Here is a 12,150-nt window from a genome sequence, read left to right on the forward strand (position 1 = left end):
CATGCACCATCTTATCGGCTGCACCGTACGCCGCAAAGGCTCATCGTGTTCTCACTTTCTGGAGAAATAAAATAAGTTATAAAGGTCACCGTAGATAGTAACTGAACGGTAGAAAGGTAACCCTTTAGGAGCATTTAAAAAACTTGGGAAGATGTAGAAACGGTAACGGGCACACGAGGATGTTGGGGCAGAAATCTGGTGTGTTAATCTGATCTCTCATATCTGCTGTTATCTGCTAACGATTATCCCATTATGATGTTTAAACGATCGCCAGAAATCAATACTGATTTTTGAAATAACGCTTTTATTGTTGAAAATCCAGCTGAATTGGAACAACATTGTATCTTCCAGAGCAGAACTGAGCAGATACTTGATCACGGCACTAAAATCACTGGACTACAAAGAAATCCAAACCACAGGTTTTAAAGAATATTCATCTCTGCATGATTTCAGCTGGATTCGATCCATTTTTTGCGACATCTCGACAATCTGCACAGTCATCAGCGTCACTTGTGCACAAACTGAGGGAAGCTGGTTAGTAAAAGCGTCCTCGGGCTCTGCCAGCTCCTCGTTGGAACCATCTCAACAGTCCAGGCTCCAACAGCTCTCGCCTTCAGTTTTCTTAAAAAGCAACAAAAACTGACGTCGAATCAGACACACAAGATCGACCATCTCTTCAGTCTGAGCTAAACCTGGAAATGCTACGTTCATAGAGCAGACGGTGTGTTTGGGTCCATCGGGACACGTCGGTGTCCTGTTGTCATGTGGTCCCTTTGTTCAGGAAACAGCCGTTCATCTTGATGTGATAAGCGTAGAAGCTGAGGGACTTCCTGCCCGCCTTTTTTTGGCCGGACCCGGCCGGCGGCGGCGGCGGCGGCTTCATCGACCTGCAGAAGTCGGCGCTGGAACGCCAGCAGCTGCAGCGCCTCAGCAGCCGGAACAGGTCCTTCCTGAAAGCCCGCGTGAACAGCGTGTAGAGGAAGGGGTTGCACAGGGAGTTGATGGGGTAGAAGAGGATGAGCAGGATCTTGGAGTGAGACACGGTGATGAGGGGCATGCGGAGCGCCGCGGAGATGGCGAAAAAGGAGATGGGCGCCATGCACACGAAGTCTGTGAAGATGAGCACGGCCATGCGCTTGGCCATCTTGGTGTCTCCGTGGCGGGTGGCGTGCTCGGGGTTGCGGACGCTGAGGTATATGCACGCGTAGCAGTAGCACACCACCAGGAAGGCGACGACGTTGAGGACGAGCACGGCCACCACGTAGAGCTGGGAGCCCGGGCCGTCGATGTCCATGGGCAGACAGATGCTCACCTTGCTGTAGCTGCTCACCCCCACCAGGGGGAGCAGCGCGACCAGCAGGGAGAAGGCCCAGCCCGCCGCCATGATCAGGGCGATGTGGCGCAGCCGCAGCCTCTTATTGGCGCGCATGGCGTTGGCGATGGTGTGCCAGCGCTCCAGGCTGATCACGGTCAGCGTGTACACCGACAGCTCGCTGGCGAACACCGTGAGGAACCCGGCGGTGCCGCACCCGGGCCCCGTCTGCCAGTCGGTGGCGTGGTTGTAGTACTGGTGACGGGAGTGGAAGTCCATGAAGGCGATGAGCATCAGGTAGAGGCCCATGCACAGGTCGGCCGCGGCCAGGTTGCACATGAGGAACCTGGAGATGGTTATCTTGCTGTGGCTCGCCAGCAGGATGACGAGAACGACCAGGTTCCCCGTCACGGCACAGACGGTGATGATCCAGGTGAGGCTGCGCAGGAAAGAGAAGCCCAACAGGTCCTCGCAGGGGTTAAAGGCGTCAGGCTTCGGGGTGCACTTCACAAGCGGGTTGTTGAGACAGTAAAGGTCCAGGTCTGGATACTGGAAGCTGATGTAATCGCTGAGCGCGGCGTCCTCGGCGGCGGACTCTCTGGAGAAGACGCTCGGCTTTTAATCCCACATTTACGGATCGTTTGGTGATAAAGGACTGAAACTTACATTTCATTTGCATTGAGGTTGCATAACTCGGTCAGATTCTTTAAGGAACTTTCCCTATTAAAGAAGACAAAGAGAAGGTCAAACCAGGAAAAAGACTGTCAGTGGGGGGGGGTCCAAGGTAGTTTTCTCTGTCAACTGGACTGGGTTTCAGAAACCCAGTCCAGTTGACAGAGAAAACTACCTTGGATACAATGACCTGGATGACTGAGAATTTACACAGACAGTGGGGGGGGGTGTTACCTCTGTTTCCTGCGCCACGTGTGGAAGGCACAGCAGTGGCTGGGGTACGTGAGCTCGGCCTCCAGCAGGTCTGCCAGGCTCTCCAGGGGAGGGAGGGTCTTCAGGGCGAAGGTCGAGGTGGCTTTCAGGGTCGTGACCTGCCTGAGGCCTTTGGGTGGGAGGGAACTCAGAGCTGTGGAGGAAATGTCCCTGAATGGAGACCAGCAGACATCCCATTAATAAAACTGCTGGATTTCCCTCCATGCAAGCAGAGGACAATTGAGTGGAAAATATCAAACCTTTGGGATTTTTTTTACTCTTATTTATGTCATTTAAGACCTGAAACCCCCACTCAAGCACATGTTCACCTTTGACCTTTCCTCTGTGTCAGACACTCAGAGAACGTCGTATCTCTGCCTCCCTACTGGTATTTGCTCACTAATCAGCCTTGTTGCCTGTTTACACAGACAGGCTGTCAGTGTTTGGACAATAGAACGATAACGTTTGTTAGGAATATTAATCAAGCTTCACTGACCCAGTTCAAATGTGACCGCCTGACTTATTTCAACAACAGCAGATAGACGACTGTCGCATCCAGCCAGGCCACAAACATAAATTTGCTTCTGCCCGTTTGTTTTTTGTTTTACGGCGTCGCAGATTTCATTAACTGATACTGCGTAACCTTTAGGTGGGGCTGGTTTTTACGGCTCGCCCAGGGAGCCGAGGGGGGCCGAGCCGCTACAGCCGGACTCGGGCCGTTTGACTCTTCTTCTGTGAAATGGCAACTTTTCTTTCGTCCACCTTATTTTCATTATGTTGCTAAATTGAAATGAGCAACAGCTCCACGACTGGACTCGCTTCAAACGACAGCCTGCTCGACGCAGATAAAGAAATTCCCCGACTCTAAACGTTGTTTCGCCTCCTGTAATCTGCAGAGTGGGATGTCTCTGCCCCCACCGACAGATGCCGCAGCAGCAGGGCACCGTGTGTAATGAGTCCTGTTTTACCAGAACAGGAGCTCGCTAATGAAGTACAAGCAGTTGCATATTTCAAACTGTGTTTGACATCAGGATAAAAGCATCACAAACTGTGTGTAGGCCTGTTGCACTGGTGGAGGGACATGCTGCCCTCTGCACTCTCAGCCGGACAGACACTGATAGCCTGCAAGTTTCCTTCCAGAAAACTCCTAAAAGCGCTCAACCGGTGCGCGGCGTGTGCCCGTACGGCCCGTTCTCTCCACGGGAGGCTTCGTGGAAGTGTTAAACCGAGCTAAACTTTACAGTACAAACAACAAAAACATCCCCACAGCATCGCTGAGCACGGATGGGAAACTCAGTCAAGGAAGGAGAGGGTGGAAAGGAGTAAAGAATAATCACTATTGTTGAGGTGGATTGACGTTTGCTCATCTTACTCCAACATAAACCCGCCACGCATCTCATTTCCTTCCAAAGCTAAACGCTACGCTCATGAGCGAGCTGACGGATACAGAGGACTGGAACACTTTACACGTCATACAATCATCCTGCACGTTTCAGCTGCTCCCACTTACAGAACAGTCGGACCTGCGGCTCCCTCAAACGCGTCCTCCTCGATGTCCTGGAGGTGCCTGTTGTCTTTCAGTATCCTGCAAAAACAAAAGCGGTGGTTCACGCCGCGTCCTTCATCTTCGCATTCTTGCACCCGCTTTTCTTTTTTTTTTTTGGTTTTGTTTTGTTTTCCTGAACTTGACATTGCAGGAGATGAGCATTATTTTTAAAACTGCTGGGTGTCTCGAAGGGAAAACAACAGGACGCCAATCTGTGTTTAGTCTTACATAATATTTGTTTACTGGCACTTTCTGGTTTTCCTTTTTTGATTAGATAAAACAGCGTAAACTCGAACCCTGGAGGGAAAGACAACTTTTTCTTCATGCTTACAGCGTGTTGAGCTTGGTTCCATTGAAGGCGTGAGACCTGATTGTTCTGAAGCCGTTCCGGACCAGGTTCCTGCGGAGAACACGATGTTTTTCATTCCAGAAACCAGAGGACTGAACATTCAATTCATCCACTTACGGTATATTAAAAAAATTCAACACATTCTTTCACAACAGTGGCAACTTGTAGCTGTGAGTTCAGATAAACGTGGCAGGACTGCAGTTTTTGTACTCACATGTCAACGCTCTCCTCCGCGATCCCCTGGAAGGAATTGGCAGGGATGCTTTCAATCCTCATGTTATCAGCGATTTCCCTGCACAGGCCAGATACCAACGAGCGGCCGTTTGCCTCATTCATCGATTTAAAAAACAAATTGTTCATGTTCATGAAAAGGAAAAGTGGTGGTTTGAAGAGGCGCGACCATGTTGGGGGCAGCGTCGGTGGCAGGGTGGCGCTGGTAGAGAGGCTGAGAGCGAAAACAAGCGGGATTTCTGCGTCGACTGTAACAACATACTCACAGGATGATATTGGCCGCCAGGGAGGAGACGGTGGTGAAATCGGGGAAGTCTATGAGTCCGGTGTTGGAGATGCTCCTGTGAGATAAAACCGGTTAAACGTTTAGCTCACAGGTCAGTTTAGGCCAACTTTATTTTGATGGCATCTGTTACACTCAAGGTTGTTCCTGGGTTCTTTACAGAAAACCAGAGTCAGGCCCCTGAACAAGCTAGTGGCAGGAAAAACTGCCTTCTTACAAGAAGGGGGGGGGGGGGGGGGGGCTCCTGTGGAACACCAGCAGGAGCAGGAGGAGGAGGGGAGACTGGGCAGAGGAGGACAGACCTCCAAACAGCATCAATATACTGTATGTTGTCGCCCCTTTTTGCAGCCTGATCTCTTTCCTTCATAAAGTTGACATTTCATGCTCGTTTTAAAGGTTCGAAATCCCACCTTTAATATTTCGGGCAAAAAAAGAGACCTGAAATATAGAAACAAGCTTCGCAGACTGGCTGCGTTGACTTTCAAAAGAAAGCAAAAGCAGGCAAAGCGACATTTTACATTAAAAACACACATGGGCGCCTTTTGGAAGAGACACACTCGTCAGTTCCACGAACAACATCCTTAATTGGTGTAATTTTGGGGGTGTGGATTTCTTTTTGATGCATTGTGTGAGCTGAAGACGTTGACTTACAAATGCTCCAGCCTGGGCAGGTCAGTGAAGGCCCCTTTCTCAATGACCCTCAGACTGTTGATGTTCCGCACAGAACTGCAGAAACGAGAGGAGAGTTGTGGGTGGAAATCAGCTGTAATTACCCCTCTGCTGTCAACAGCCACACGCGTGCGCGTCGGTCACACATGAGCCCTCCTGGATGTGGAGCATTAAAGGCGCAGCGTCGTGACTGGCAGCGTCATCCCGAGAAATGCAGGACAAAAACAGCGGCTGCTCCAGCGAATAACTGCTCGTGTTGTGCGCTCGGGACGTGTCGGGTGCTGCAGGTCACTCACATCTGAGCCAGGCTGTGGAGCGACAGGAAGGCGTGCCTCTGGATCCGCGTGATGCAGTCGCTCTGGGAGATCTCGCTGTGGCACAAACGCACGGCAGCAGGTTAGCACGTCGGGAGCGAACACGGAATCCTTCTAAACACCCAGATAATGAGGAGGCACAACGACATGGGCCGTTCTTCAGCGTCCTCGTTCGTATTTAACGTGGTTCGCTGGAAAAACTAGGACAAGAGATTGTGTGGGAGACTCAAACCATCACAACTTACTCCATAACTCCAACCAACCCAATTCTATCCAAAATGTCCTCCGTTTCCAGAAATGTCCCCACTTTGCTAGCAGAACACACACACACACACACACACACACACACGTGTTCCGCATGTCTGGAAATCAGAGGAACAAACCAACGTTTTGGAGCAGGTGAATCTCATTTTTAAAGAAATTCAAACCCAAACGTCTTTTTACCATTTAAGTTCGAACAACTGCATCTCTCAGGCCCTTCACACCACGTTTTATCATCAGACCAGAAGATATTTGAACCTCAACCTGCCGTAAACTCTCACGAACACTTTCCTTTTTTTCCCTTCTTCTTTTTTGGTGAACCATCCCTTTAAGTTTGCCACTTTTTCTAACATTTGGATCGGTTTCCCCTTCGGGACAGACGGCCAAAGGCGCCGGTGTGACGCTCGCAGCTCGTAAAAGATCTTTCCTCTTTTACGCGCTCGCCGCGCACACCACGCGTGCGTCATCTGAGACACCGGGGCTCCTCGCAGCATTCCACCTTGACACCGCCGTTTATAGGCCTGCAGCAGGCTGGAGCGCGGACTCGTGGCAGCTTAAAGGCTGTGACTCCGTTTCAACCTTTTTTCCTTCCCTTAAATCGCTCGCAGCGTCTCGGCGATAGGGGGCTAAATTGGAACATAATGAACCCATTACGCGTGAGTACTCTAAGTGTTCCGGACTGATAAGAGCTGTCCCTGACTTGGGCAAACGGCCCAACACTCTCAATTGGAAAATGACTTAAGCTCACGCAGACAAACGCCCCTTAAGTTTTAGTCAGACACGGGGGAAAATTGTTCGAAATCCCAGTAAACGGTTGAGCCAAAAAAGACTTGAAATATGAAAACAAACTTCAGAGGCTGCTAAAGTCGCTTTTGTTTACTTTCTGAGCCTTTATCTCTCAATCTCAACACTCCCAGTGTAACAACCCCCCCCCCATTAAACCCCCCAAACAGCGCACACATTTAGATCCCAACCAGATTTAAGTCATTTAAGAACGTCGTCATGGCACAGGCGTCCATATATGTGCCTTTATATAATGGTGGTCGACAGTGGGGGATTTCCCAGCCCGCATCAACGCTTCCATCCAGAGGCCGTAAATCCACCGTGCGGCCTCAGCATCCGGAGCACCGGCGCGTGTGCACATATTTGGATGCAGTGTGAAACGGAGCGCTCGGCATTTCAGTGTTATCTGTTCCCAGGAGAACATGCTGTAAATGTTCTGCGTGGACAGAAGCACCATCAGACGACGCTCCTGGGAAAAGTGGCCGGATTTGTTTTTTCTTTAACTAGCGTGAGAGGATCTCGAATTTAGGTGAAAAGTCACGTGTGTCGCATGGTGACTGGGATGGCTATAGAGCCCAAATCCTCTCCCCATCAAACATGTTGCATCGTTCTCCACTGTGAAAATGTGAGCAAAAGTGAACTTACATCGCCGTGATGTTGATGAGCTCCTTGAAAGCGTGAGTGGGGACTTCTTTCAAAGGCATGTGCGTCAGCCTTCTGCAGGACACAATAACAGTCCTCCATCAGTGTCTGAGCAAAGTCTCAGTAAAGACAAAGAAAAGCTGACGGTGGTGCGTTCAGGGGTTACTTACAGTCTGAGCACCGCTCTGACTGCCGCCCTGGAGGCCAGCTGAGTGTCCCTGCTGCACCAGAAGGTGCGCTGGCTGCAGTGGCAGATGGCTGGACAGCTAAAGGCGCAGCAGGAGCGCACGTTCAGGACAGCGGACAGCGCGACCAGGAGCCAGACCGCCCGGGGAGCCATGGATGAGACCGGGGCGCGCACACCTCACACAAACACACACGCGCGCGCCTCCCCGGCAACCAAAACACAGATCCTCCTGAAAAGTTAAAGGGATGAAGCACTGGGTCACCGGACCGAAGGCAAGGAACGATCCGGTCGTTTTGTTTTTCCACACGTGGGACTCCTTATGAGTGCGCTGCTGCCTTCAGGCGCTGTCGTAACTACGAGAACTCTGCTGTCAGAGGACGAAGGAAAGTGGAAAGAAGGATTTTCTTTGACAGCCTGAGGAGAAGAGACGTGACGTCCTAGTGGGAGGAGAGCAAAGTTGTTGAAAGGATTCATTCCGTCTTCACAGGATTTTTTTTCCTCCTATTGAGGCAAATTCAGGGTTTTAACATTTAGATTTTTGAGGCCATCCACGACGAAACACGAGGCAAAGTAAAACAACGTAAAACAACAAAAATAATTGGACAATGGATAAGAATTAAATATAAATCGTCAACCTTTATATTATCCTTCAGTAATAATCCATCACAATCACAGGTGAGTTGGTGGAAACCGGTCACAGACAGAAACGTTTGAAATAACTTAAGTTTATCTTTTCATTCTTTACTCAGAGACTCAACACGTTCCAGTAAAACTCAACTCTTTCAACAACAAAACAGTAATTTAGAAAAGAATCATCTTGACACAACTGCGTCATCACTTCTTTCTTGATTCCACCTTACTGGATGACAAGCTTGGTTACTGTTACTTTAATATTTAACATCTGTTTTGTGCTGCTTCTGCTTATAGACACAGGAAGTAGCCTTTAGCCTCTAGCGGCTGAATATCCTAACATAAAGTCTCCCAGCGGAACGATATATTTCAGTGGTAGAAATGCCTCTTGCAGCAAGACGTTATTTCACTGTGATCTTATTTTTGACGAGGGAGGACGTTGGAAACTGGGACCCTTAAGTGACAAAGTGTACTTTGTTGGAATTTGTTGGTGTTGAGCCTGAACGGACATGGAAGCGGTGTAACAGGATGGTTTCTCACATCTGGTTACAGCTCCACCGTACACATTAAAGCCAGCCGAGTGAAAACGAACGAGCTTAATTAGTGGAAGTGCCTTTTTGCTGACTCAAAGCCAGGGCAGGAGTGAAGTCGTGGAAAGTTTCTCCGCAACTGAGCAGCACTTTTAACACGTGTGAGAGGCGAACCTGCTCACCCCGTTACCCCATTTACATTCAAAGGTTGTAGACCTCTATGATGATTCCTCCAGGTTGGTTTGGACTGAACACCACATCCACAAATATCAGAACGTCTGACATGACTGCGAATAAAGCTCAAGTCAGAGGCCTCTATTGTCTGTCAGAAAGCTGTTTGCACTCGAGGAGCGGTTCCCCTTTGGAAAGGAGAGTAGGAAAGAAAAATTCTCAAATACAAGCTGTTCTTGGACGTCTGCTTCACGACACTTAACATCACAAGTGACGACAACCCGAGGTCCCATTTACACCCTTGTGTCAAATGAAAAGCGTTACGTCACCTCTGCTGTCAATACCTTGGCCCCATTTATGGTGCTGTGGAGAACAGCAGTGCACACACGTGTGGATCCACACATTTCTATCTTTGCGGGGACTTTCATAGGCCTAATGCATCACTCATCTAATTCTAACCTTAAACCCCCTGTTTTACCCCTCAAGCAGTCCTTTAAAGTTGGATGGCCCAGAGAAAATGACCCCACTTTGCTATTAGGATGAGTATTTTGAGTCTCCATATGCACACACACACACACACACACACACACACACACACACACACAGAGTAATAACGTATGCGACGAGCGAGTCTGCCGTGCTGTGCATCACTTCACACCCAGAAGGTCACACGCAGCGGGAGGGGAGGGGGGGGGGGCTTTCAAAGAAAAGCACATGAACAGATTCACCGGTTTAACTGTGCATTCAACTTTCACACTGACCGTGAAAACCAAGTGGTGAGAGCAGCTGTGAAGATAACTGCTCTGGAAGGCCCGACAGGTCAGGGGGGAGCTGATGTTAGTATGAACACATATTTAAAAATACCAGAATGTTTTCTTCCACGATGAAGCTGCGTGATGTTAATAAACGTCTTCGGTCTTTGGCGTGTCATGTGACCCCCCCTATGCAGCAGGACTAACATGGTAACCCTCAATAACCGGCTTGTGGTCATTTCCTGTCATTTCTTACGTGAGACTGAGCAGCTTTGTGGTAGATTTGTGAGCTTTTGGAGCTTTTTTGTGTCTTGCCAGTTATTTGGCCTCATTATTTTCCTTTTGTAAGAGAAGAAACCCACCCAATGTTACTGGTAATTAAGGGAAGGTAGCGTTCACAATGGGCATGAACTCGTGGTGCGTTCACCCCCCACGCTGTCACCTTCCAGGCTTCCTACCTGTGGCTGAGGGGCTGTTGACCTGTCAACATCCTGCAGCTCATAAAAAGTGAATCAGGACACGACAAACAGCACATCACAACTTTAAATCGCACGCGAAGAACAAACGCCGGCGCCGGGTCCGAACAGGCCTGTGGTCATGACTAAAAATGGCGGAAGGCGTAACTGATGTCAAATGCTGTTTGCTTACAGAGTTTCAGGGACAGAGTTCAAGAGACATGCGACATTTGGAGTAATTGGAAACGGGGCCGCCGAGCGTCTTCTTCTCACTTAGTTTGTGTAGCTGCAGCTCAGTAGCAAAGAGCAACATCTTTCCACCTGAACCTGAATGCAACACCTGTCGTTAGTGTCCCCAAAACACTAATGTGGTAATAAAGTCCGATATTAAAGTCCCTCGAATCCTTAAAATTAAGAACAGTGTCCTTAAAATTAATTTCATTATCCTGGATGGAATACTTGCTTTGTTTGTGTTTGGTTCAGTTGGTGAAAGCAAAACACACACACACACACACACACACACACACACACACACACACACACACACTCGCAGCCACATGATAATGACCCCGCTGTCTGATTTATCTGGGTTGCGTTCCAGCAAATATTTCATGTTTTGTTGACACTTTTGGATGTCAAAACAAGGTTCCAGCATTGTAACATGAGGCTGCGAATTTAAACTGAGCCACCAATTTAATGAATTTGATCAAACCAACTCCAATTAAATGCGCTTTCTCCCTCCGACTCTGAACGGGCCGAGATCACCAGTGAGCGTAACTGAATGAAAACCTTCCTCTAACCTAAATAACAAATATCTCCGTTGAATAACAATCAAATCTCATAAAACACGTCAGCAGATCTCTGCAACCTGCTGGAAAAGAATGTTTTTTCTTGCATATTTATGTTTCAGAAACAATTCATTGTTACTGGCTTGTTGGTGCTGTAAATGTTCGTGGGCTCTGGCTGGATCTAAGGGTCACCTGGAGCACCCACCTGGAAGGATGATGATGATCTTATTTTAACTTCCACCTCAGAACATCGAAAATCAAGGTTCTGGGCTCGAGGCCATCGCAGCCGTCTCGTATCACCAGCGAAGGAAGTGGCGGCCAAGGAGAATGAGAGAGTTCAACATGACAAAGTAGAGATAACGCACTCAAGCACACACACGCGCGCGCACGCCAAGGCAGATGCACAAAGCACACAGAAATATCCTTCACTCCAGCACATGATGAGATGTTCACGAACATGTAATAAACACTTTCCCTCCTTTCTTTCTCTCCCTTTTTGTGGCATTTGTGCATTTTTTCCCTGTCGAAAGTGTGTGACCTTGAACGTGTCCGTGCTCTCTCCATCCCTCCGCGCCTTGCAGCGTGCACGCTGTCTGCAGAGGGCAACACACTCGGCGGCTTATCGGGACAGGAATTCACTGGTCCTTGGACATCTGAAATGAAGCGCAGAGATATCACTTTAAGAGGATTAACCCTTCAGACCCGTTCGGACTGGACTCGGATCCCCCCTTTGACCATTAGCGTGCGTGGGAGCACCATCGAGGTGCATCCCGCGCCGCCTTTTGGCTGGAACTCAGCTGTTATTTGATGCCTGATTCCATTCAATCAAATGGGTTTCATTCTGATCTATAAGCAATGTTGTGGAAATGGGATAGGCGCGTGTTTCCGTGGACGCCAGCAAGCTCCATTCAGCGGCGCGGAACTGAGCGCCTGTTTGTGTGGACGCGCTCAAACGCGCGACCGGAGCCGCTTCTTTGGAGACGAATCTTAGGAGAGGAATATCTGAATGATGTGCAGCCAAATAACGAACAGCTAAATGACGGTTTGGAGCGTTGAGAAGTAAAAAGAAAGTCAATATTCCTCTCAAGCATCACATTGGTGGAATGCAAATCGGCACCATTTCATGCTTTTCCCAGAATAATTACAGCTAATTAGCAATCAGTGATCATTACAGTCCTCATTTAACATAGCCGAATGTTGGCAGGAAGAGTGACGACTCATTTGAAGATATAAAGCAATCTAACGGGGAACTGTTTGGTTTGTCTCAATGATCATGGACGGAAATTTAATTTTTCATCCGTGTACAACGAGTAAAGCAACGCG

General features: G+C 48.9%; 1 protein-coding gene across 1 annotated transcript; it reads right to left on the reverse strand.

Moving 5' to 3' along the window:
• Positions 1-284: 284 nt before the first annotated feature.
• lhcgr (luteinizing hormone/choriogonadotropin receptor) lies at positions 285-7,988 on the reverse strand. The gene is made up of 11 exons (XM_057046610.1): positions 7,485-7,988; positions 7,318-7,389; positions 5,611-5,685; positions 5,297-5,371; positions 4,629-4,703; positions 4,346-4,423; positions 4,114-4,182; positions 3,747-3,821; positions 2,219-2,407; positions 1,979-2,032; positions 285-1,910 (listed from the first exon to the last, which is right to left on the reverse strand). Exons 1-11 carry the CDS (start codon positions 7,652-7,654, stop codon positions 761-763), a joined length of 2,082 nt encoding a protein of 693 aa, XP_056902590.1. The 5' UTR covers positions 7,655-7,988; the 3' UTR covers positions 285-760.
• Between the last annotated feature and the right edge of the window lie 4,162 nt (positions 7,989-12,150).

The sequence above is a fragment of the Takifugu flavidus genome, chromosome 11 (genome assembly GCF_003711565.1).
Source record: "Takifugu flavidus isolate HTHZ2018 chromosome 11, ASM371156v2, whole genome shotgun sequence".
Lineage (NCBI taxonomy): Eukaryota > Metazoa > Chordata > Actinopteri > Tetraodontiformes > Tetraodontidae > Takifugu > Takifugu flavidus.